At 48.7% G+C, this 24070-nt stretch overlaps 1 protein-coding gene across 5 annotated transcripts in view; it reads right to left on the bottom strand.

Moving 5' to 3' along the window:
- Positions 1 to 24070, bottom strand: part of LOC139384312 (C-myc promoter-binding protein-like) — a 150637-nt gene that overhangs the window by 100087 nt on the left and 26480 nt on the right. For all 5 annotated transcript variants that reach the window (XR_011628832.1, XR_011628831.1, XR_011628833.1 and 2 more), the window contains exons 2-4: positions 6671 to 6997; positions 3897 to 4143; positions 2522 to 2591 (exon numbers count right to left, since the gene is read on the bottom strand). Coding sequence is in view for 1 of the 5 variants with exons in the window: in XM_071128992.1 (XP_070985093.1) it covers positions 2522 to 2591; positions 3897 to 4143; positions 6671 to 6978 (625 nt within the window). In the remaining 4 variants the exon portion in view is untranslated. The remainder of the gene's footprint in view (positions 1 to 2521; positions 2592 to 3896; positions 4144 to 6670; positions 6998 to 24070) is intronic.

Below are 24070 nucleotides of genomic sequence, written 5' to 3'. Positions count from 1 at the left end.
CTGATACACCAGCCAACCAGGGAGAATCTCTGATATACCAGCCAACCAGGGAGAATCTCTGATACATCAGCCAACCAGGGAGAATCTCTGATACATCAGCCAACCAGGGAGAATCTCTGATATACCAGCCAACCAGGGAGAATCTCTGATATACCAGCCAACCAGGGAGAATCTCTGATACACCAGCCAACCAGGGAGAATCTCTGATACATCAGCTAACCATGGAGAATCTCCGATACATCAGCCAACCGGGGACATTCTCTGATACATCAGCCAACCAGGGTGAATCTCTGATATATCAGCCAACCAGGAACAATCTCTGATATACCAGCCAACCAGTGAGGATCTCTGATATATCAGCCAACCAGGGTGAATCTCTGATACACCAGCCAACCAGGGAGAATCTCTGATATACCAGCCAACCAGGGAGAATCTCTGATACATCAGCCAACCAGGGATAATCTCTGATACACCAGCCAACCAGGGAAAATCTCTGATATATCAGCCAACCAGGGAGAATCTCTGATACATCAGCCAACCAGGGAGAATCTCTGACACATCAGCCAACCAGGGAGAATCTCTGATACACCAGCCAACCAGGGAGAATCTCTGATACACCAGCCAACCAGGGAGAATCTCTGATACACCAGCCAACCAGGGAGTATCTCTGATATACCAGCCAACCAGGGAGAATCTCTGATACATCAGCCAACCAGGGAGAATCTCTGATACATCAGCCAACCAGGGAGAATCTCTGATACATCAGCCAACCAGGGAGAATCTCTGATACACCAGCCAACCAGGGAGAATCTCTGATATATCAGCCAACCAGGGAGAATCTCTGATATACCAGCCAACCAGGGAGAATCTCTGATACATCAGCCAACCAGGGAGAATCTCTGATATACCAGCCAAACAGGGAGAATCCCTCCTTCCCTGCTGTAAACATCCATGACTCATCACTAGAGCATTTGCATTGAACAACCAAGTAACTGTGGGGGAAAAAAGCCACAACTGTTTATCGTCACAATGAACAGTGTGGAGAGAAAAAGTGTCCACATTTACTCCAAACCCTGTTAACATGAATGACTCACCAGCCAACCAGAGAGAATCCAAACCCTGTTATAAACATGAATGACTCACCAGCCAACCAGGGAGAATCCAAACCCTGTTATAAACATGAATGACTCATAACCAGAGAATTAGCATAAAAATTACAAGAACCACAATGTACCCGCCCCAAAAAGTACCAAAAACTTTTATCAGTCAAAATGAGCAGCTGGAGACATTTGTCTGTGAATGCTGGCTATAGAAGTCTCATGTCTTTTCTGTACAGGGGATTGGAGGGAGCCTCCAGTCTCATGTATTTTCCTGTACAGGAGAGCAGGAGGATTGGAGGGAGTCTCCAGTATCATGTATTTTCCTGTACAGGGGATTGGAGGGAGCCTCCAGTATCATGTATTTTCCTGTACAGGAGAGCAGGAGGATTGGAGGGAGTCTCCAGTCTCATGTCTTTTCCTGTACAGGGGATTGGAGGGAGCCTCCAGTCTCATGTATTTTCCTGTACAGGAGAGCAGGAGGATTGGAGGGAGCCTCCAGTCTCATGTCTTTTCCTGTACAGGGGATTGGAGGGAGCCTCCAGTCTCATGTATTTTCCTGTACAGGAGAGCAGGAGGATTGGAGGGAGTCTCCAGTATCATGTCTTTTCCTGTACAGGAGAGCAGGAGGATTGGAGGGAGCCTCCAGTATCATGTCTTTTCCTGTACAGGGGATTGGAGGGAGTCTCCAGTCTCATGTCTTTTCCTGTACAGGGGATTGGAGGGAGCCTCCAGTCTCATGTATTTTCCTGTACAGGAGAGCAGGAGGATTGGAGGGAGCCTCCAGTATCATGTCTTTTCCTGTACAGGAGAGCAGGAGGATTGGAGGGAGTCTCCAGAGAAACATCAGGGATTGGGTCCCAAATGGCCCCCTATTCCCTATGTAGTGCACTACTTTTGACCGAGGCCTATAGGGAATAGGGTGCCAATTGGGACAATGAATCAGTCCAATGGAATGTCAGCCTGTCCATCAATGGGGCTCGTTGTGTTTCAGATGAAAAGAACTGGCCAGAGAGGCCTGCTTATCAGTCCCTCTTATTAAATAAAGCTTAAATAAACACATGTTGTTTAAATCAGTGTGAAGCGACCAGACGACAGGGCCTCGGACAGTGACTGGGCTCTATGAGGATAGTACTGTTCCAACTGTGTCTGACCCTACCAAGAGACAACAGCACATCACGTATACAGCAGCCCACGTAATGCTAATGGCCCTTAAACAGGTAGTTGCAGTTCTTGGTTCTTGGTTGTTGTGTGTGTATATGATATACCATGACAAATGTCTGTTTTAAAGACGGGCAATAATATCATCGTGACTGCGGAGATATTCCACCTCCTGTGTGGTGGTGTACAGGAGATACATATCTAAGGGTCAGAGGTTTCTACAGATAAATGTTGTTTCTCCTCTTCCGGGGACGTTCACTCACCTGCCTTGTAGGCTATGGTGTTGGGTTTGGCCACAGACTTCTTGTAACACAGATAGACAGAGGAACCCCACTGAAAACAGAGACGACACGTGTTGTTCGGATTGGAATCACATCACACTCTTTCTTTCCAAACACACAGCGCCGGGAATCAGTTGAGTAAGGTGTTGACAATAGCCGTCGACAGTGGACCCTGAATTATGACAGGGGAGGGGACAGTGGAGGGGTCAGGGGAGGGGACAGTGGAGAGGTCAGGGGAGGGGACGTTGGAGAGGTCAGTGGAGGGGACAGTGGAGAGGTCAGGGGAGGGGACAATGGAGAGGTCAGGGGAGAGGACAGTGGAGGGGTCAGGGGAGGGGACAGTGGAGAGGTCAGGGGAGGGGACAGTGGAGAGGTCAGGGGAGGGGACAGTGGAGAGGTCAGGGGAGGGGACAGTGTAGAGGTCAGGGGAGGTGACAGTGGAGAGGTCAGGGAGGGGACATTGGAGAGGTCAGGGGAGGGGACGTTGGAGAGGTCAGGGGAGGGGACAGTGGAGAGGTCAGGGGAGGGGACAGTGGAGAGATCAGGGGAGATGACAGTGGAGAGGTCAGGGGAGATGACAGTGGAGAGGTCAGGGGAGGGGACAGTGGAGGGGTCAGGGGAGGGGACAGTGGAGGGGTCAGGGGAGGGGACAATGGAGAGGTCAGGCATCCATGTTATCTCTACCTCTCTCTCTGTTAACACACAGCATCCATGTTATCTCTACCTCTCTCTCTGTTAACACACAGCATCCATGTTATCTCTACCTCTCTCTCTGTTAACACACAGCATCCATGTTATCTCTACCTCTCTCTCTGTTAACACACAGCATCCATGTTATCTCTACCTCTCTCTCTGTTAACACACAGCATCCATGTTATCTCTACCTCTCTCTCTGTGTTAACACACAGCATCCATGTTATCTCTCTCTACCTCTCTCTCTCTCTGTGTTAACACACAGCATCCATGTTATCTCTACCTCTCTCTGTTAACACACAGCATCCATGTTATCTCTACCTCTCTCTCTCTCTGTTAACACACAGCATCCATGTTATCTCTACCTCTCTCTGTTAACACACAGCATCCATGTCTCTCTCCCTGTGTTAACACACAGCATCCATGTTATCTCTACCTCTCTCTCTGTTAACACACAGCATCCATGTTATCTCTACCTCTCTCTCTGTTAACACACAGCATCCATGTTATCTCTACCTCTCTCTCTCTGTTAACACACAGCATCCATGTTATCTCTACCTCTCTCTCTGTTAACACACAGCATCCATGTTATCTCTACCTCTCTCTCTGTTAACACACAGCATCCATGTTATCCCTCCCTCCCTCCCTCCCTCCCTCATCTCACCATACTGCTGTTGAGGTTCTTGTCCACCTTGCAGAAGGTGTGTGGTGGCGTCTCTCCCTTGCCGGGGATGATGACACAGATGTCTGTGACGGCCAGGGCGGCGTAGGTCTGGCTCTCCGTGGCGCGGCGATACGTCACGTAGATCCTCTGTGAGGAGGTGGAGCTTATGTTGGCAGGGCGTCCGGAGGGCGTGGTCTGGATGATGTGGCAACCCTGCTTCAACCGCTCCTTCCACTCATACAGAACACTGGGAGGAGGAGAGGAATCTGTAATTTAGCTACGACCCTAACCATGACCTCTAACCCTGACCTCTGACCCTGCTTCAACTGCTCCTTCCACTCATACAGAACACTGGGAGGAGGAGAGGAATCTGTCATTTAGCTACGACACTAACCATGACCTCTAACCCTGACCTCTGACCCTGCTTCAACCGCTCCTTCCACTCATACAGAACACTGGGAGGAGGAGAGGAATCTGTCATTTAGCTACGACACTAACCATGACCTCTAACCCTGACCTCTGACCCTACTTCAACTGCTCCTTCCACTCATACAGAACACTGGGAGGAGGAGAGGAATCTGTCATTTAGCTACGACACTAACCATGACCTCTAACCCTGACCTCTGACCCTGCTTCAACCGCTCCTTCCACTCATACAGAACACTGGGAGGAGGAGAGGAATCTGTCATTTAGCTACGACACTAACCGTGACCTCTGACCCTGACCCTGCATCAACTGCTCCTTCCACTCCTTCCACAATATCAGTTGTTTTTTCATAAAACCCTACACCTGTTTTTTTCATTGAAGTTGTTAGGTTTATGTCCCATCCTACATTCTTTAAAAATAATATCCCCTAATAGCAGGGACAGCACCATCTAGTGATCAGAACCTGGTAATATTTAGGATTTAGGAGGGGACATAAATTACTTCAATGACTAATTTATCAGAACAGGGGGGAGGGGGACACTCAAATTGACTAAGAATACATGACCTAATATGAAGAAACAATACTCCAAGCAGCAGCTCCATACTTGTTAAATATAGAGAACTGATACTTTGTACTCGTTGTTGGGTTGGGAATCCATGGGTGGCATTTGACCCAAAAACAAAGCTATTCCTCATGTCTTACTCTTTGTTAGAAAAAAAAGTTAGGTCCACACTGTGACGCTCAGAGGCTTAGTCTTCACTGCAACACAGCAGAGATCATTTCAGGCTAAAAACAAGACGTTGAAACACGTTCTGCTGATCCTAATATTTATCATTCTGCTAGCTAAAACCTCTCTAAAACAAAGAGGTTGGAGCAAGGGCCTATTTCAATTAGCTAAGTAGTGGTGACGGACAGCTACGGTTTCCATAGTAACCGCAAGGTTTATCAACGATTCACTGCCAGTTGGGTCTCCTCTCAGTCAGAGATGTGTCTAATTAACCAGTCTGATATAGTTGGGTCTCCTCTCAGTCAGAGATGTGTCTAATTAACCAGTCTGCTATAGTTGGGTCTCAGTCAGAGACGTGTCTAATTAACCAGTCTGCTATAGTTGGGTCTCAGTCAGAGATGTGTCTAATTAACCAGTCTGCTATAGTTGGGTCTCCTCTCAGTCAGAGATGTGTCTAATTAAACAGTCTGCTATAGTTGGGTCTCCTCTCAGTCAGAGATGTGTCTAATTAACCAGTCTGCTATAGTTGGGTCTCAGTCAGAGATGTGTCTAATTAACCAGTCTGCTATAGTTGGGTCTCAGTCAGAGATGTGTCTAATTAACCAGTCTGCTATAGTTGGGTCTCCTCTCAGTCAGAGATGTGTCTAATTAACCAGTCTGCTATAGTTGGGTCTCCTCTCAGTCAGAGATGTGTCTAATTAACCAGTCTGCTATAGTTGGGTCTCCTCTCAGTCAGAGATGTGTCTAATTAACCAGTCTGATATAGTTGGGTCTCCTCTCAGTCAGAGATGGAGGTCATAACTACCCCCAGGTCAGTGAGTGGTGGTGTGTCTAACTACCCCAGGTCATAACTACCCCAGGTTTGTCTACCTACCCCAGGTCATAACTAACCCAGGTTTGTCTAACTACCCCAGGTAATAACTACTCCAGGTCATAACTACCCCAGGTCATATCTACCCCAGGTCATAACTACCCCAGGTCATAACTACCCCAGGTCATAACTACCCCAGGTCAGTGAGTGGTGGTTTGTCTACCTACCCCAGGTCATAACTACCCCAGGTCATAATCTACCCCAGGTCATAATCTACCCCAGGTTTGTCTACCTACCACAGGTCATAACTACCCCAGGTCATAACTACCCCAGGTCATATCTACCCCAGGTCATATCTACCCCAGGTCATAACTACCCCAGGTTTGTCTACCTACCCCAGGTCATAACTAACCCAGGTTTGTCTAACTACCCCAGGTCATATCTACCCCAGGTCATAACTACCCCAGGTCATAACTACCCCAGGTTTGTCTACCTACCCCAGGTCATAACTACCCCAGGTCATAACTACCCCAGCTCATATCTACCCCAGGTCATAACTAACCCAGGTCAGTGAGTGGTGGTTTGTCTACCTACCCCAGGTCATAACTACTCCAGGTCATAACTACCCCAGGTCATATCTACCCCAGGTCATAACTACCCCAGGTCAGTGAGTGGTGGTTTGTCTACCTACCCCAGGTCAAAACTACCCTAGGTCATAACTACCCCAGGTGATAACTACCCCAGGTCATAACTACCCAAGGTTTGTCTACCTACCCCAGGTCATAACTACCCCAGGTTTGTCTACCTACCCCAGGTCAGTGAGTGGTGGTTTGTCTCGTCCTCGTCTGTAACACAGGAAGATCTGTGGCGCCATGAGACTTCCGTTGTTCAGGTCAGCTGACAGGCCGGACGGCGTGGATTCCACGCACGTGTACCCAGGAGGCACCTCTTCCCCCAGCGAGCGCATCACCACAGCGACGTCGGTGATGGGCGGCTTGGGTTTGGCCGTCTTGTGGCAGACATCGTGGAAGTGGATCTCCTGCTCCAGAGGCGTGGAGGAGTCGGTCAGACCAGCCAGCACGAAGTAGTCTGCTACACGAGGCCCCTTGTCCTCCATCTCCCATCACTGGGTAGGTCTGGAGGAGAGAGACAGATGCAGAGAGAGAGACAGAGAGACAGAGAGAGCAAGAGAGAGAGAGAGAGAGAGAGAGACAGAGAGAGAGACAGAGACAGAGAGAGAGACAGATGCAGAGAGAGAGACAGATAGAGCAAGAGAGAGAGAGAGAGAGAGAGACAGAGACAGAGACAGAGACAGAGACAGAGACAGAGAGAGAGAGAGAGAGAGAGAGAGATGCAGAGAGAGAGAGAGAGAGAGATGCAGAGAGAGAGAGATTATATGCCATTCAACATACCAATTAGGATTTGGCTAAAAATACTTGAATCAGTTATAGAACCCATTGCCCTTTATGGTTGTGAGGTCTGGGGTCCGCTCACCAACCAAGAATTCACAAAATGGGACAAACACCAAATTGAGACTCTGCACTCAGAATTCTGCAAAAATATCCTCCGTGTACAACGTAGAACACCAAATAATGCATGCAGAGCAGAATTAGGCCGATACTCGCTAATTATCAAAATCCAGAAAAGAGCCGTTAAATTCTACAACCACTTAAAAGGAAGCGATTCCCAAACCTTCCATAACAAAGCCATCACCTACAGAGAGATGAACCTGGAGAAGAGTCCCCTAAGCAAGCTGGTCCTGGGGCTCTGTTCACAAACACAAACACACCCCACAGAGCCCCAGGACAACAACACAATTAGACCCAAAAGATAAAAACAAAAACATAATTACTTGACACATTGGAAAGAATTAACAAAAAAACAGAGCAAACTAGAATGCTATTTGGCCCTAAACAGAGAGTACACAGTGGCAGAATACCTGACCACAAACTTAAGGAAAGCTTTGACTATGTACAGACTCAGTGAGCATAGCCTTGCTATTGAGAAAGGCCGCCGTAGACAGACCTGGCTCTCAAGAGAAGACAAGCTATGTGAACACAGCCCACAAAATGAAGTGGAAACTGAGCTGCACTTCCTAACCTCCTGCCCAATGTGTGACCATATTAGAGACACATATTTCCCTCAGATTACACAGACCCACAAAGAATTCGAAAACAAATCCAAAATCCAAAAAGAGATAAAAAGAGAGAAAGAGAGAGATGGAGAGAGAGATAAAAAAGAGAGAAAGAGAGAGAGAGAGAAAGAGAGAGAGGTGTTAAGAGAATTAGCCTGCTACACATCTCCACACTCTGGGTCTGCACAGTGACAGCATATATAGAGAGAACGCATGGACGGAGTTATACCCATATATCTGCAATGCATTCCTGTTTGTTCCCTTCACGGAATAGATACGTAGTTCAGCTTAAAATAAGTACTGAGAAGAGAGAAGTGGAAACACCTGACCTGTACAACCTGTTATAATAGATACATAGAGAGGACAGACATGACCTGTACAACCTGTTATAATAGATACATAGAGAGGACAGACATGACCTGTACAACCTGTTATAATAGATACATAGAGAAGACAGACATGACCTGTACAACCTGTTATAATAGATACATAGAGAAGACAGACATGACCTGTACAACCTGTTATAATAGATACACTGAGAGGACAGACATGACCTGAACAACCTGTTATAATAGATACATAGAGAAGACAGACATGACCTGAACAACCTGTTATAATAGATACATGGAGAGGACAAACATGACCTGTACAACCTGTTATAATAGATACATAGAGAGGACAGACTAACAGTGTAGACAGAGTTTGAGAGTTTGTCTCTGCTTCACCTGGTCTAGTTCACACACACACACACACACACACACACACACACACACACACACACACACACACACACACACACGCACACGCACACAGACTTCTGCCCTTCTTAATGCCTGTGAAGCAGAGGATTGTGGCAAGGGGCATGTGGTACTGTTGCTTCCCCCATCGGCAATACACACACACACACAGCCGTAACACACACACCCTAACACAGACACCACAAACACACACAACCTAACACACACACAGAAGCATAAGAAACACACCCTAACTCACACACAAACACACCATAAACACACACACCCTAACACACATACACCATAAACACACACACACACAGCCATAACACACACACCTGAACACACACACACTAACACACACACACACACAGCCATAACACACACACACACAGCCATAACACACACACCATAACACACACACACACACACAATAACACACACACACCATGGGAATAGAGAGTTAACTAGGAGAAGAGAGAGTGAACTAGGAGAAGAGAGAGTGAACTAGGGGAAGAGAGAGTGTACTAGGAGAAGAGAGAGTTAACTAGGAGAAGAGAGAGTGAACTAGGAGAAGAGAGAGTTAACTAGGAGAAGAGAGAGTGAACTAGGAGAAGAGAGAGTGAACTAGGAGAAGAGAGAGTGTACTAGGGGAAGAGGGGGGAGAGGGAACTAGGAGAAGAGAGAGTGTACTAGGGGAAGAGGGGGGAGAGGGAACTAGGAGAAGAGAGAGTGTATTAGAAGAAGAGAGAGTGAACTAGGAGAAGAGAGAGTGAACTAGGAGACAAGAGCGTGAACTAGGATAAGAGAGAGTGTACTAGGAGAAGAGGGGGGAGAGGGAGGGGATGCTGGCCCTACTGCGCAGATCTGGGAATCGCTGAGCAGAGCTGACCTGGCCCGAGTCTCAACTACAGATGTGATAAATAACCGGCTTGCCAGAGACCTGGGCTTTATCTCAGTGGGCTAACAGACCCAGGCAGTCACTGTTTCTGGAGACTGGAGTCCCCCTTTAAGATAAGGATGGTGCAGAGAGCGCGTCGGCTGGACTATGTTGACTCGAGACAGTATCAAATGATATCTGTGCTGCAACAAGCTGACCACTGAACATTGTTTATTGTGTTCAACCCCAGGCAGACAGAGCCAAGACAAAGCTGTCCTTCAGTCTGCATTATCTCACAGCCAGGGAGAACGCAATGATGATGTGTAATAGGAGAGAAAGGGCAGGGTGTACAAGCCTCTCTCTGGCTATCTCTCTCTCTCTCTCTCTCTCTCTCTCTGTCTCTCTCTCTATCTGTCTCTCTCTCTCTGGCTCTCTCTCTCTCTCTCTCTCTCTCTCTCTGGCTCTGTCTCTGTCTCTCTCTCTCTCTGTGTCTCTGTGTCTCTGTCTCTCTATCTGTCTCTGTCTCTGTCTCTCTCTCTCTCTCTTTCTCTCTCTCTCTCTCTCTCTCTCTCTGTCTCGCTCTCTCTCTCTCAAACGGCCTCATCGACCCTAGTTTTAGAGAGGACCAGTTAGCATATTGCTAACACAGAGCCAACACATTTAGCCACATCTAGGCTAACACACCCAGGCTAAATATCCCCTACTCTCCACACCCTCTGACTCCATCAGCCTGGCATCACAAGCCTTCATCACACTGACTACAGAATTATTTCGAAATGAAATAAACAGAGAGAGAGAGAGAGAGACAGAGAGACAGAGAGAGAGAGAGAGAGAGAGAGAGAGAGAGACAGAGAGAGAGACAGAGAGAGAGACAGAGAGAGAGAAATCTGTTTTTAATAGAACCCAGATTCCTCCGTTAAATTAAGATAAAACCTAAGATATACATTCTCCATCTTGACAGGCCATCTTTTTTGACATTTTTAAGATCAAAAAACTTGTGGGATGCGTTTGAATACAATTTGAATCCCGTCCCATCTAGAAGTGCACAGTGCAGGTACGCTCAGCATTCCTCTGATCTACACCCTTTATGATGTCCCAGTGCACAGTGCAGGTACGCTCAGCATTCCTCTGATCTCTGATCTACACCCTTTATGATGTCCCAGTGCACAGTGCAGGTACGCTCAGCATTCCTCTGATCTACACCCTTTATGATGTCCCAGTGCACAGTGCAGGTACGCCCAGCATTCCTCTGATCTACCCCCTTTATGATGTCCCAGTGCACAGTGCAGGTACGCTCAGCATTCCTCTGATCTCTGATCTACACCCTTTATGATGTCCCAGTGCACAGTGCAGGTACGCTCAGCATTCCTCTGATCTACACCCTTTATGATGTCCCAGTGCACAGTGCAGGTACGCTCAGCATTCCTCTGATCTACACCCTTTATGATGTCCCAGTGCACAGTGCAGGTACGCTCAGCATTCCTCTGATCTCTGATCTACACCCTTTATGATGTCCCAGTGCACAGTGCAGGTACGCTCAGCATTCCTCTGATCTACACCCTTTATGATGTCCCAGTGCACAGTGCAGGTACGCTCAGCATTCCTCTGATCTACACCCTTTATGATGTCCCAGTGCACAGTGCAGGTACGCTCAGCATTCCTCTGATCTACACCCTTTATGATGTCCCAGTGCACAGTGCAGGTACGCTCAGCATTCCTCTGATCTACACCCTTTATGATGTCCCAGTGCACAGTGCAGGTACGCTCAGCATTCCTCTGATCTACACCCTTTATGATGTCCCAGTGCACAGTGCAGGTACGCTCAGCATTCCTCTTATCTACACCCTTTATGATGTCCCAGTGCACAGTGCAGGTACGCTCAGCATTCCTCTGATCTACACCCTTTATGATGTCCCAGTGCACAGTGCAGGTACGCTCAGCATTCCTCTGATCTCTGATCTACACCCTTTATGATGTCCCAGTGCACAGTGCAGGTACGCTCAGCATTCCTCTGATCTACACCCTTTATGATGTCCCAGTGCACAGTGCAGGTACGCTCAGCATTCCTCTTATCTACACCCTTTATGATGTCCCAGTGCACAGTGCAGGTACGCTCAGCATTCCTCTGATCTACACCCTTTATGATGTCCCAGTGCACAGTGCAGGTACGCTCAGCATTCCTCTGATCTACACCCTTTATGATGTCCCAGTGCACAGTGCAGGTACGCTCAGCATTCCTCTGATCTACACCCTTTATGATGTCCCAGTGCACAGTGCAGGTACGCTCAGCATTCCTCTGATCTACACCCTTTATGATGTCCCAGTGCACAGTGCAGGTACGCTCAGCATTCCTCTGATCTACACCCTTTATGATGTCCCAGTGCACAGTGCAGGTACGCTCAGCATTCCTCTGATCTCTGATCTACACCCTTTATGATGTCCCAGTGCACAGTGCAGGTACGCTCAGCATTCCTCTGATCTACACCCTTTATGATGTCCCAGTGCACAGTGCAGGTACGCTCAGCATTCCTCTGATCTACACGCTTTATGATGTCCCAGTGCACAGTGCAGGTACGCTCAGCATTCCTCTGATCTACACCCTTTATGATGTCCCAGTGCACAGTGCAGGTACGCTCAGCATTCCTCTGATCTACACCCTTTATGATGTCCCAGTGCACAGTGCAGGTACGCTCAGCATTCCTCTGATCTACACCCTTTATGATGTCCCAGTGCACAGTGCAGGTACGCTCAGCATTCCTCTGATCTACACCCTTTATGATGTCCCAGTGCACAGTGCAGGTACGCTCGGCATTCCTCTGATCTACACCCTTTATGATGTCCCAGTGCACAGTGCAGGTACGCTCAGCATTCCTCTGATCTCTGATCTACACCCTTTATGATGTCCCAGTGCACAGTGCAGGTACGCTCAGCATTCCTCTGATCTACACCCTTTATGATGTCCCAGTGCACAGTGCAGGTACGCTCAGCATTCCTCTGATCTCTGATCTACACCCTTAATGATGTCCCAGTGCACAGTGCAGGTACGCTCAGCATTCCTCTGATCTCTGATCTACACCCTTTATGATGTCCCAGTGCACAGTGCAGGTACGCTCAGCATTCCTCTGATCTACACCCTTTATGATGTCCCAGTGCACAGTGCAGGTACGCTCAGCATTCCTCTGATCTACACCCTTTATGATGTCCCAGTGCACAGTGCAGGTACGCTCAGCATTCCTCTGATCTACACCCTTTATGATGTCACAGTGCACAGTGCAGGTACGCTCAGCATTCCTCTGATCTACACCCTTTATGATGTCCCAGTGCACAGTGCAGGTACGCTCAGCATTCCTCTGATCTACACCCTTTATGATGTCCCAGTGCACAGTGCAGGTACGCTCAGCATTCCTCTGATCTACACCCTTTATGATGTCCCAGGCATGGGTTCCTGCTGTGGAACTGAACAGCAGCACAGGAGAGGAATGGAGAGAGGGAGGGGAGGTGGGGAGAAGAGAGGAAGGGAGGGGAGGGGAGAGAGGGAGGGAGGGAGGGGAGGAGAAGAGGGGGAGAAGAGAGGAAGGGAGGGGAGGGGAGGTGGGGAGAAGATAGGAAGGGAGGGGAGGGGAGAGAGGAAGGGAGGGGAGAGAGGGAGGGGAGGTGGGGAGAAGAGAGTGAAGGGAGGAGAAGAGGGGGGGGACGAGAAGAAGGCAGGGGAGGTGGGGAGAGGGAGGGAGGGAGGGGAGGAGAAGAGTGGGGGAAGAGATGAAGGGAGGGGAGGAGAAGAGGGGGGAGAAGAGTGGAAGGGAGAGGAGGGATAGGGAGGGGAGGTGGGGAGAAGAGAGGAAGGGAGGGGAGGGGAGAAGAGAGGAAGGGATGGGAGGGGAGAAGAAGAGAGGAGAGGAGAGGAGAGGAGAGGAGAGGAGAGGAGAGGAGAGGAGAGGAGAGGAGAGGAGAGGAGAGATTAAAGCCTGCTCTCCAGGGTTAGCTCTGTGTGTCAGGGAGTTGAATGATGACTCTGGTTTAGTGAAGAAAAATAAAGACTTACTGAATTCTAACACCAGTCAGACACCACCTCAACAACAGCCATATAACATGACAGACACCACCTCAACAACAGCCATATAACATGACAGACACCACCCCAACAACAGCCATATAACATGACAGACGCCACCTCAACAACAGCCATATAACATGACAGACACCACCTCAACAACAGCCATATAACATGACAGACACCACCTCAACAACAGCCATATAACATGACAGACACCACCTCAACAACAGCCATATAACATGACAGACACCACCTCACCAACAGCCATATAACATTACAGACACCACCTCAACAACAGCCATATAACATGACAGACACCACCTCAACAACAGCCATATAACATGACAGACACCACCTCACCAACAGCCATATAACCAGTCAGACACCACCTCAACAACAGCCATATAACATGACAGACACCACCCCAACAACAGCCATATAACATGACAGGCACCACCTCAACAACAGCCATATAACCAGTCAGACACCACCTCAACAACAGCCATATAACATGACAGACACCACCTCAACAACAGCCATATAACATGACAGACACCACCTCAACAACAGCCATATAACATGACAGACACCACCCCAACAACAGCCATATAACATGACAGACACCACCTCAACAACAGCCATATAACCAGTCAGACACCACCTCAACAACAGCCATATAACATGACAGACACCACCTCAACAACAGCCATATAACCAGTCAGACACCACCTCAACAACAGCCATATAACATGACAGACACCACCTCAACAACAGCCATATAACATGACAGACACCACCTCAACAACAGCCATATAACATGACAGACACCACCCCAACAACAGCCATATAACATGACAGGCACCACCTCACCTCAACAACAGCCATATAACATGACAGACACCACCTCAACAACAGCCATATAACATGACAGACACCACCTCAACAACAGCCATATAACATTACAGACACCACCTCAACAACAGCCATATAACATGACAGACACCACCCCAACAACAGCCATATAACATGACAGACACCACCTCAACAACAGCCATATAACATGACAGACACCACCTAACCTCAACAACAGCCATATAACATGACAGACACCACCTCAACAACAGCCATATAACATGACAGACACCACCTCAACAACAGCCATATAACATGACAGACACCACCTCAACAACAGCCATATAACATGACAGACACCACCTCAACAACAGCCATATAACATGACAGACACCACCTCAACAACAGCCATATAACATGACAGACACCACCCCAACAACAGCCATATAACATGACAGATACCACCTCACCAACAGCCATATAACATGACAGACACCACCTCAACAACAGCCATATAACATGACAGACACCACCTCAACAACAGCCATATAACATGACAGACACCACCTCAACAACAGCCATATAACATGACAGATACCACCTCACCAACAGCCATATAACATGACAGACACCACCTCAACAACAGCCATATAACATGACAGACACCACCTCAACAACAGCCATATAACATGACAGACACCACCTCAACAACAGCCATATAACATGACAGACACCACCTCACCTCAACAACAGCCATATAACATTATGACAGACACCACTAGTTCCAGACACCAGTCTGTCTTGGCCGTAATAGTTTCAGCAGTCCCTCCCTCACTAGAGACCACAGCAGGAGTCCCTCCCTCACTAGAGACCACAGCAGGAGTCCCTCCCTCACTAGAGACCACAGCAGGAGTCCCTCTCTCTCTAGAGACCACAGCAGGAGTCCCTCCCTCACTAGAGACCACAGCAGGAGTCCCTCCCTCACTAGAGACCACAGCAGGAGTCCCTCCCTCACTAGAGACCACAGCAGGAGTCCCTCCCTCTCTAGAGACCACAGCAGGAGTCCTTCCCTCTCTAGAGACCACAGCAGGAGTCCCTCCCTCTCTAGAGACCACAGCAGGAGTCCCTCCCTCTCTAGAGACAACAGCAGGAGTCCCTCCCTCACTAGAGACCTCAGCAGGAGTCCCTCCCTCTCTAGAGACGACAGCAGGAGTCCCTCCCTCCCTAGAGACCTCAGCAGGAGTCCCTCCCTCCCTAGAGACCACAGCAGGAGTCCCTCCCTCTCTAGAGACCACAGCAGGAGTCCCTCCCTCTCTAGAGACCACAGCAGGAGCCCCTCTCTCTCTAGAGACCACAGCAGGAGCCCCTCTCTCTCTAGAGACCACAGCAGGAGCCCCTATCTCTAGAGACCACAGCAGGAGTCCCTCTCTCTCTGAGCCCTAACCCCTCTGAGCCCTAACCCCTCTGAGCCCTAAACTCTAAATCTCTCTCCCTCTAAGCCCTAACCTCTACATCTCTCTCCCTCTGAGCCCTAACCCCTCTGAGCCCTAAACTCTACATCTCTCTCCCTCTGAGCCCTAAACTCGACATCTCTCTCCCTCTGAGCCCTAACCCCTCTGAGCCCTAACCCCTCTGAGCCCTAAACTCTACATCTCTCTCCCTCTGAGCCCTAAACCCTCTGAGCCCTAACCCCTCTGAGCCCTAACCCCTCTGAGCCCTAACACCTCGGACCCCTAACCCCTCTGACCCCTAACCCCTCTGACCCCTAACCCCTCTGAGCCCTAAACTCGACATCTCTCTCCCTCTGAGCCCTAAACCCTCTGAGCCCTAACCCCTCTGAGCCCTAACCCCTCTGAGCCCTAACCCCTCTGACCCCTAACCCCTCTGACCCCTAACCCCTCTGAGCCCTAAACTCTACATCTCTCTCCCTCTGAGCACTAAACCCTCTGAGCCCTAACCCCTCTGAGCCCTAACCCCTCTGAGCCCTAACCCCTCTGAGCCCTAACCCATCTGACCCCTAACCCCAGCAGGGACTCCTGCTGTGGTCTCTAGTGAGGGAGGGACTCCTGCTGTGGTCTCTAGTGAGGGAGCAGGGGAACAGGGAGGAGTGGGTTCAACACAGCATCCGTCCAGAAACCTAACAACAACCTCCTAATGGTTGGCCACAGCCTAGCCAGGGGAACAGGGAGGAGTGGGTTCAACACAGCATCCGTCCAGAAACCTAACAACAACCTCCTAATGGTTGGCCACAGCCCAGCCAGGGCCCGGTAAAGACAACACATTAGCTGGCTAGATCAACATCCTCCAGCTGGCTGAGACTCCAGGCCAGGGGGGAGACAGATCTAATGGAAGCCCAGGAACAGAGCCCGTTCTCTGGACGCTCTGGACTCTGAAGACCCCTCCCTGCTGGAGCTGATACCAGAGAAGCCGTCCCCTCCAGCTGTCTGGCTGGACGTCCAGCAGAGACATAATGTGTGTCCCAAATGACACCTTATTCCCTTTATAGTGCACTACTTTGATTACATGGTGCACTAATTTGATTACATAGTGCACTACTTTTGACCAACTGGGCCCTGGTCAAAGTAGTGCACTACAAAGAGAATAGTGTGCAATTTGGGATGCAGTCATTGACACAGCAGGTGAGGTGGATGGAGACAGGGAGAAGGAGGGCTGGAGAATGTAAACAGACCAGAGAGAAGTCCTCCACAGCCAAGCATCTGCTTCTAGTTAGACCAGGAGGGTTCACTGTTCCATCTCTCTCTATAAAATAACCCTGTGGGAAATGAACATTTATTTTCTATGTCAGGAGATCCGCGTGCCGTGCAGCACTTCTAGGACTAGAGACGGAGGACAGACTGAGTCAACCTGAGCAGAATGCTAAGAATACCTCCTGTCCTGTCCTGTCCTGTCCTCTCCTCTCCTCTATTCCTCTCCTCTCCTCTCCTCTCCTCTCCTCTCCTCTCCTCTCCTCTCCTCTTCTCTTCCTGACTGACTGACTGAGGTGTGAATGTCTCTGTGTGTGTGGTGTGTGTGCGTGGCTGTGTTAACATTCAGGACACGCCTGAGTCTGAGGTGTGATTAATACAAGCCAGTCTCCCGTTGCTCTAATGGCCTCTGCTTCCTATATACCCCCCACATGCTAATGAGTTGACAAACACACAAACACACTGCCTGAAACAGAACTGCTAACTCTTCAGAGGTTGTGACAGGAGAAGAGATTTGACTGGGGTCAGAACCGCTCCCTCTTCAGGGGTTGAGACAGGAGAAGAGATTGGACTGGGGTCAGAACCGCTCCCTCTTCAGGGGTTGAGACAGGAGAAGAGATTGGACTGGGGTCAGAACCGCTCCCTCTTCAGGGGTTGTGACAGGAGAAGAGATTGGACTGGGGTCAGAACCGCTCCCTCTTCAGGGGTTGAGACGGGAGAAGAGATTGGACTGGGGTCAGAACCACTCCCTCTTCAGGGGTTGAGACAGGGGAAGAGATTGGACTGGGGTCAGAACCGCTCCCTCTTCAGGGGTTGTGACAGGGGAAGAGATTGGACTGGGGTAAGAACCGCTCCCTCTTCAGGGGTTGAGACGGGAGAAGAGATTGGACTGGGGTCAGAACCACTCCCTCTTCAGGGGTTGTGACAGGAGAAGAGATTGGACTGGGGTCAGAACCACTCCCTCTTCAGGGGTTGAGACAGGAGAAGAGATTGGACTGGGGTCAGAACCGCTCACTCTTCAGGGGTTGTGCCTACATTCTGTCTATGATAAACATGGCCATGCATAGTTTTTTTGCCCCCAAAACAACACCTTGTTTCTTCATCATAAACCCATTTCCTTGTGTGGCTGACAGTTAAATAGTGTTGTACTTCTGGTGTCATCTGATGAAAGTGAAGCTATTTTCTGATGAATGTGATGCATGTATTTTATGTGAAGGAAAACTATATTATAACTATATTCAACTATAGATGCACGTCCCTGATCACTATTGAAGCAACAAAAACACGGTTGACTTTCTATATAAAACGCTGGCAAACTGGTTTAAGATGCTGATTTCGTTGATGAAAAGGCTGATTTGTAAACTCTGACCCCTGATGTATTAAACTGGCCTAGGAACAGTGGGTTAACTGCCTGTTCAGGGGCAGAACGACAGATTTGTACCTTGTCAACCTTCCGGTTACTAGTCCAACGCTCTAACCACTAGGCTACCTGCTGGTTACTAGTCCAACGCTCTAACCACTAGGCTACCTGCTGGTTACTAGTCCAACGCTCTAACCACTAGGCTACCTGCTGGTTACTAGTCCAACGCTCTAACCACTAGGCCACCCTGCCGCCCCAAATGACAATGACGTGTCATCTTTGTCACACTATAGAGATAGCTTGCATCAAGTTCTTTCCTGACACATTATAGATGGGGAATTGTTTTTAGGAACAAGTTACTGAAACGAGTAAGTGAAACAAGTAAGTGAAACAAGTAAGTGAAACAAGTAAGTGAAATGCTAACCGAGGCTTTAACATAACGCATTGTCATCTCTCCAGAGACACTCTTCCCAGCAGGCACACTAAGAGATTACCTCTCTGTTTGTGGTGAAGTATAACAAGGGAGATCCCACCAGAGAGATCCCTCTCTCAGCACAGTCAGTCACTTCACAAGACGACCCAGGAAGCCAATGATGTAGAGACAACAGTTTCTTAACGTTCAACACAGCCACTGGAGAAGTTAAAGGAGAATTTTGCCTTTTTTATTAATTTTTTTACAACCAAATCTCTATTTTTGATGTAAATGGCATGTTATGGAAGGATCCAGAGAGTTTTTTGTTGTTGTTGTGACATCCCTTAAGCCTACCCCAACGAGAGACTCACTTCCTCAGCCTTGTTGTTGTTGTGACATCCCTTAAGCCTACCCCAACCAGAGACTCACTTCCTCAGCCTTGTTATTGTTGTGACATCCCTTAAGCCTACCCCAACCAGAGACTCACTTCCTCAGCCTTGTTGTTGTTGTGATATCCCTTAAGCCTACCCCAACCAGAGACTCACTTCCTCAGCCTTGTTGTTGTTGTGATATCCCTTAAGCCTACCCCAACCAGAGACTCACTTCCTCAGCCTTGTTGTTGTTGTGACATCCCTTAAGCCTACCCCAACCAGAGACTCACTTCCTCAGCCTTGTTGTTGTTGTGACATCCCTTAAGCCTACCCCAACCAGAGACTCACTTCCTCAGCCTTGTTGTTGTTGTGACATCCCTTAAGCCTACCCCAACCAGAGACTCACTTCCTCAGCCTTGTTGTTGTTGTGACATCCCTTAAGCCTACCCCAACGAGAGACTCACTTCCTCAGCCTTGTTGTTGTTGTGATATCCCTTAAGCCTACCCCAACCAGAGACTCACTTCCTCAGCCTTGTTGTTGTTGTGACATCCCTTAAGCCTACCCCAACCAGAGACTCACTTCCTCAGCCTTGTTGTTGTTGTGACATACCTTAAGCCTACCCCAACCAGAGACTCACTTCCTCAGCCTTGTTGTTGTTGTGATATCCCTTAAGCCTACCCCAACCAGAGACTCACTTCCTCAGCCTTGTTGTTGTTGTGATATCCCTTAAGCCTACCCCAACCAGAGACTCACTTCCTCAGCCTTGTTGTTGTTGTGACATCCCTTAAGCCTACCCCAACCAGAGACTCACTTCCTCAGCCTTGTTGTTGTTGTGATATCCCTTAAGCCTACCCCAACCAGAGACTCACTTCCTCAGCCTTGTTGTTGTTGTGACATACCTTAAGCCTACCCCAACCAGAGACTCACTTCCTCAGCCTTGTTGTTGTTGTGATATCCCTTAAGCCTACCCCAACCAGAGACTCACTTCCTCAGCCTTGTTGTTGTTGTGACATACCTTAAGCCTACCCCAACCAGAGACTCACTTCCTCAGCCTTGTTGTTGTTGTGATATCCCTTAAGCCTACCCCAACCAGAGACTCACTTCCTCAGCCTTGTTGTTGTTGTGATATCCCTTAAGCCTACCCCAACGAGAGACTCACTTCCTCAGCCTTGTTGTTGTTGTGATATCACTTAAGCCTACCCCAACCAGAGACTCACTTCCTCAGCCTTGTTGTTGTTGTGATATCCCTTAAGCCTACCCCAACCAGAGACTCACTTCCTCAGCCTTGTTGTTGTTGTGATATCCCTTAAGCCTACCCCAACCAGAGACTCACTTCCTCAGCCTTGTTGTTGTTGTGACATCCCTTAAGCCTACCCCAACGAGAGACTCACTTCCTCAGCCTTGTTGTTGTTGTGATATCCCTTAAGCCTACCCCAACCAGAGACTCACTTCCTCAGCCTTGTTGTTGTTGTGACATCCCTTAAGCCTACCCCAACCAGAGACTCACTTCCTCAGCCTTGTTGTTGTTGTGACATCCCTTAAGCCTACCCCAACCAGAGACTCACTTCCTCAGCCTTGTTGTTGTTGTGACATCCCTTAAGCCTACCCCAACCAGAGACTCACTTCCTCAGCCTTGTTGTTGTTGTGATATCCCTTAAGCCTACCCCAACCAGAGACTCACTTCCTCAGCCTTGTTGTTGTTGTGACATCCCTTAAGCCTACCCCAACGAGAGACTCACTTCCTCAGCCTTGTTGTTGTTGTGATATCCCTTAAGCCTACCCCAACCAGAGACTCACTTCCTCAGCCTTGTTGTTGTTGTGACATCCCTTAAGCCTACCCCAACCAGAGACTCACTTCCTCAGCCTTGTTGTTGTTGTGATATCACTTAAGCCTACCCCAACCAGAGACTCACTTCCTCAGCCTTGTTGTTGTTGTGATATCCCTTAAGCCTACCCCAACCAGAGACTCACTTCCTCAGCCTTGTTGTTGTTGTGATATCCCTTAAGCCTACCCCAACCAGAGACTCACTTCCTCAGCCTTGTTGTTGTTGTGATATCCCTTAAGCCTACCCCAACCAGAGACTCACTTCCTCAGCCTTGTTGTTGTTGTGATATCCCTTAAGCCTACCCCAACGAGAGACTCACTTCCTCAGCCTTGTTGTTGTTGTGATATCCCTTAAGCCTACCCCAACCAGAGACTCACTTCCTCAGCCTTGTTGTTGTTGTGATATCCCTTAAGCCTACCCCAACCAGAGACTCACTTCCTCAGCCTTGTTGTTGTTGTGATATCCCTTAAGCCTACCCCAACCAGAGACTCACTTCCTCAGCCTTGTTGTTGTTGTGATATCCCTTAAGCCTACCCCAACCAGAGACTCACTTCCTCAGCCTTGTTGTTGTTGTGACATCCCTTAAGCCTACCCCAACCAGAGACTCACTTCCTCAGCCTTGTTGTTGTTGTGATATCCCTTAAGCCTACCCCAACCAGAGACTCACTTCCTCAGCCTTGTTGTTGTTGTGATATCCCTTAAGCCTACCCCAACCAGAGACTCACTTCCTCAGCCTTGTTGTTGTTGTGATATCCCTTAAGCCTACCCCAACCAGAGACTCACTTCCTCAGCCTTGTTGTTGTTGTGATATCCCTTAAGCCTACCCCAACCAGAGACTCACTTCCTCAGCCTTGTTGTTGTTGTGATATCCCTTAAGCCTACCCCAACCAGAGACTCACTTCCTCAGCCTTGTTGTTGTTGTGATATCCCTTAAGCCTACCCCAACCAGAGACTCACTTCCTCAGCCTTGTTGTTGTTGTGATATCCCTTAAGCCTACCCCAACCAGAGACTCACTTCCTCAGCCTTGTTGTTGTTGTGATATCCCTTAAGCCTACCCCAACCAGAGACTCACTTCCTCAGCCTTGTTGTTGTTGTGATATCCCTTAAGCTTACCCCAACCAGAGACTCACTTCCTCAGCCTTGTTGTTGTTGTGATATCACTTAAGCCTACCCCAACCAGAGACTCACTTCCTCAGCCTTGTTGTTGTTGTGATATCCCTTAAGCCTACCCCAACCAGAGACTCACTTCCTCAGCCTTGTTGTTGTTGTGATATCCCTTAAGCCTACCCCAACCAGAGACTCACTTCCTCAGCCTTGTTGTTGTTGTGATATCCCTTAAGCCTACCCCAACCAGAGACTCACTTCCTCAGCCTTGTTGTTGTTGTGACATCCCTTAAGCCTACCCCAACCAGAGACTCACTTCCTCAGCCTTGTTGTTGTTGTGATATCCCTTAAGCCTACCCCAACCAGAGACTCACTTCCTCAGCCTTGTTGTTGTTGTGATATCACTTAAGCCTACCCCAACCAGAGACTCACTTCCTCAGGCTTGTTGTTGTTGTGACATCACTTAAGCCTACCCCAACGAGAGACTCACTTCCTCAGCCTTGTTGTTGTTGTGACATCCCTTAAGCCTACCCCAACCAGAGACTCACTTCCTCAGCCTTGTTGTTGTTGTGACATCCCTTAAGCCTACCCCAACCAGAGACTCACTTCCTCAGCCTTGTTGTGCAGTACAGGGGGCTATGAAAAAACATGGACCAAGACCAGAGACTCACTTCCTCAGCCTTGTTGTTGTTGTGATATCCCTTAAGCCTACCCCAACCAGAGACTCACTTCCTCAGCCTTGTTGTTGTTGTGACATCCCTTAAGCCTACCCCAACCAGAGACTCACTTCCTCAGCCTTGTTGTTGTTGTGATATCCCTTAAGCCTACCCCAACCAGAGACTCACTTCCTCAGCCTTGTTGTTGTTGTGATATCCCTTAAGCTTACCCCAACCAGAGACTCACTTCCTCAGCCTTGTTGTTGTTGTGATATCACTTAAGCCTACCCCAACCAGAGACTCACTTCCTCAGCCTTGTTGTTGTTGTGATATCCCTTAAGCCTACCCCAACCAGAAACTCACTTCCTCAGCCTTGTTGTTGTTGTGATATCCCTTAAGCCTACCCCAACCAGAGACTCACTTCCTCAGCCTTGTTGTTGTTGTGATATCCCTTAAGCCTACCCCAACCAGAGACTCACTTCCTCAGCCTTGTTGTTGTTGTGACATCCCTTAAGCCTACCCCAACCAGAGACTCACTTCCTCAGCCTTGTTGTTGTTGTGATATCCCTTAAGCCTACCCCAACCAGAGACTCACTTCCTCAGCCTTGTTGTTGTTGTGATATCACTTAAGCCTACCCCAACCAGAGACTCACTTCCTCAGGCTTGTTGTTGTTGTGACATCACTTAAGCCTACCCCAACGAGAGACTCACTTCCTCAGCCTTGTTGTTGTTGTGACATCCCTTAAGCCTACCCCAACCAGAGACTCACTTCCTCAGCCTTGTTGTTGTTGTGACATCCCTTAAGCCTACCCCAACCAGAGACTCACTTCCTCAGCCTTGTTGTGCAGTACAGGGGGCTATGAAAAAACATGGACCAAGGCTTCAAAAAAACAACCCAATATGTCTGTCTGTCTGTCTGTATGTCTGACTGTCTGTCTGTCTGTCTGTCTGTCTGACTGACTGTCCGTCTGTCTGTCTGGACGTATTTAACTATACTTGTGGGTCCCCACAAGAATAATAAACAAACACAAATTTGACCAACTGGGGACACAATTCTATTTCTAGGGGGTTTAGGGTTACGGTTAGAATTAGATTTAGGTTGAGGTTTAGGGTTAC

This window comes from Oncorhynchus clarkii, chromosome 26 (assembly GCF_045791955.1).
Source record: "Oncorhynchus clarkii lewisi isolate Uvic-CL-2024 chromosome 26, UVic_Ocla_1.0, whole genome shotgun sequence".
NCBI classification, from domain to species: Eukaryota; Metazoa; Chordata; class Actinopteri; order Salmoniformes; family Salmonidae; genus Oncorhynchus; species Oncorhynchus clarkii.
The sequence above is the reverse complement of the archived record's forward strand: the minus strand, read 5'-3'. Positions and strand labels throughout refer to the sequence as shown.